Genomic DNA, 3218 nt, shown 5'->3' on the forward strand with positions numbered 1-3218 from the left:
AATGTTTAGTTATATCGACCCTGACTAGAAAGTGCTTATATTGTTTTAAAATAATGTCTTTTTGTTTGCCTTGGATTTAATAAATTTATCCAGTTACAAAATATTCAGTACCGCGTGGGACTTGACTTAGTCTCAAGACTTGTGTTTAATTGGTTGTTCGCCTCCATTGCTCACTTATTCAAAGTTAACGTTAAGCTTGGCAGTGTTATAAATAGTTAGCCATCTCCATACGGGATAATCGATTCTAGTTGTGAAAATGGGTGCTCTCAGAATTCGTAAGCAAACAATGTGGTCGGATTTGCCTGAACATTTGATGGAGAGAATACTGGAATGCCTTCCAGTGGACTGCTTCTTCCGTTTCAGGGCTGTTTGCAAGACCTGGAATACTCTCTTCTCATCACCTCACTTCAATTCCATAGCCAGAAATAGTCAGCCATTTCTCATTCTTTGCCCTGCCAAAACCCAATTGCCCTCGCTAATCTATTCCTTCATCACCCACACTTGGCGAAACATATCTTTATCTTTCCTACCTCATGATTGCCCCATCAATTTCAGAGGATCTGCTTCCGGGTTGCTCTTGGCAGACATTAACGCCAATGTTTTCTTTGGCTTTAATTCTTCAATGCTATGTGTTTGCAATCCTCTTACCCAAACGTACACCACGCTGCCACAGATGGTTTTTGTGAGTAGAATTATGGCCAAGGCAATTTTACCAGCGGGTAATAAGACGGAAGAATATACAGTCATGGTGGTGGGCAGGAGCAGCAGTGATAAGGTTATAGTAGAAGCATACAATTCTACGACCAAGACATGGAAAGTTGCAGGCAGCATTCCTGATGTGATTATAAGAAACGAAAACATGTTCTTCTGTAAGGGCTCTTTGTTCTGTGTGACTGCCACTGGCGGCATAATGACCTACAATATTGAACAGGAGATCACCACAATTATGGCCATGCCCACAGCAGACGCCGAAAATTTGTCGATTCGGCTTGTTTGTTGTAAGACTGGTGTTTTTGTGGTTGGGGCAACCGAAGATAATCACTGTTTGAAAGGCGTAATTATGTGGGAGTTAGTTTCTCCCAAGACGTCAATGGAGGACTACAAGTGGGAAGAGATTGGGAAAATGCCCAGCTCTGTGTGTGAGGAATTTAGGAGGAGCTCTAATTCAAATTGGTTTGAGTGTGTGGGAATGGGAGATAAGATCTGTTTCAGAGCTAATGAGAGCATGGAGATACTTTTGTATGATTTGAACAAAAGCTCTTGGAATTGGCTGCCCAAGTTTCCTGCAGATTTGAGATATGTGAGAATGAGATGCCTTCCACTAGAAATTATGACTGGTACTGAATTCTCTTAAGTTTATTTGTATTGAGCGGTGCATGAACAGTGGGGAATGAAAACTTTATGAATAGAATGAGAGCAAGAATATGTAGGACTAAGCGCAGGAGGTGGCATGAATTTCTTTAATTGTTTATTTGTTTAAAATAAAAAGCTGGTCAGCTCAGTGAACATGAGTGACAGGTAAAGACAGAGATAGATGAGCTGGGGATTGGATTTCCATGTGCTCCATCAGCTGTTGACTATTAAACGCTCAATTGAGCGACTTGTATAATTTTGGTTTGAAGGTTGTTTAGTTATATTAGGTGACTTTTTTTATTTTAAAATAAAATGGAATTATTTATCATTTTTGTTTGAATGAGATGATAGTAGAATGGTAAGATTTGAGAGCAGCAAGTCTTATTTATTATTTTTTTCATTGTGACAATCAATAAATTTAAATTATTTATATCAATTATTTGATATTTTAAATTATTTTTTAAAAGGTTTTAAATTATTTTAATTTAAGTGTGTACAATCATGAATTTTTCTTAATATCAAGTTTTTTAGGATTTCTATTTCATTTATAAAGCTTTCAACAAGTGTCAAAGCTTATAAACTCTTCATTATAGAACTCTTTAACTGATTTGTTATAGAGTCAGTAGGGTGACCTTTTAGTCTGGATGTCAAACCCTTCAGGGTGCTTTTTGGTGTCTTCGGTTGTCTCTATGCTATCCTTTTCTTCCGCCCCTCCTCCTATTTGGGCTAAAGCCTGGATCAAACACCTTATTCCTAAGATCAATATCTTCTTTGGAATTTTGCTCCAAAATAAAGTGTTGACGGTTGATAATCTTTGCAAGCATGGCTTTCAAATCCCCAATCGGTGTTACTTATGCAAGGAAGTTGCAGAATCGTCTAATCATCTCTTCATCCACTGCCCGTATGTGGCTTCTATCAAGGGAAGATTTCTTGCTCGCTAGAACTTATCTTGGTTATTTCCTAGTTTGTTGGAGGACCTTTTCTTCCAATGGAATGCCCCCTCTTTAAATCCCACTATTCGAAGGTTATGGTCTTTTGCCTTTCCCCACATTGGCTAGGAGTGTGGAAGGAGCATAATAATAGATTATTTACGGATAAGGAGGCTCCACACAATATTGTGTTTGAATGAATATACAGACTAATTGCGGAGAATTTAAATAGCATCCCTTTTAATGCGGATAAAATGGAGACTCTTGTATGTACAACCTATGATCTTAAGATGGCGAGAGATTGGCATATCAAAGGTGATATTTCTAAGGCTTCTAGACTAGGGAAAAAGGATTGTGAAGATGTTAGTTAGATTCATCCCTCAAGGGGATGGATAAAAGCTAATTTGGATGGGGCAGCTAAGGGTAGCCCTGGGCTGACTGTGTAGTACCCTCACTTGTGTGAACTGATACTTTGTTCTTATTATTCTCAGTAGATACATTATCATTGGTTATTTAGAATTGTATAACTTTGTTTCATGTTTTATCTGATTATGAGACATATGTTTTATTTGCAGTATTTATGTATTTATGTTTTATGGCATTATATGGTTCATTGCTATGTACTGACGCTTTACTTCATCTATGCACTGTGTGTTGTGTATCTGCGAGTGTATGGGATGCATGGGGATGATTTTCCTTCACTCATCTCGGTGAGACAGGGAACGTCGCGAATCTCCTTCATCGGTGTGTATGTTAAAATTTTGATATATGTATATATGCATGTGTGGTCGGTGATGTAGGATGTTGCAGGTACAAGTACCGGGTAGGTACGGGGTATCGTCTCCACCTGGCTACACAGGTCTGAGCGTGCCTTATATTTTCCGATGGAAGTGAAGGAGATAGTAGTTGACCCTAATTTTAGTCAGTTACACTCGG

At 38.5% G+C, this 3218-nt stretch overlaps 1 protein-coding gene across 1 annotated transcript; it reads left to right on the forward strand.

Annotated features, from left to right (window-relative positions):
• The first annotated feature begins 256 nt into the window (after window positions 1-256).
• On the forward strand, window positions 257-1354 carry LOC131066644 (F-box/kelch-repeat protein At5g15710-like). The gene has a single exon (XM_058001459.2). The coding sequence runs from the start codon at window positions 257-259 to the stop codon at window positions 1352-1354; it is 1098 nt and encodes a 365-aa protein (XP_057857442.2).
• The last annotated feature ends 1864 nt before the right edge of the window (window positions 1355-3218 follow it).

Source organism: Cryptomeria japonica, chromosome 10 (genome assembly GCF_030272615.1).
Source record: "Cryptomeria japonica chromosome 10, Sugi_1.0, whole genome shotgun sequence".
Taxonomy (NCBI): Eukaryota; Viridiplantae; Streptophyta; class Pinopsida; order Cupressales; family Cupressaceae; genus Cryptomeria; species Cryptomeria japonica.

Coding starts and splice junctions, on each gene's coding strand:
- LOC131066644 (XM_058001459.2), top strand. CDS start 257: ATGGGTGCTCTCAGAATTCGTAAGCAAACAATGTGGTCGGATTTGCCT.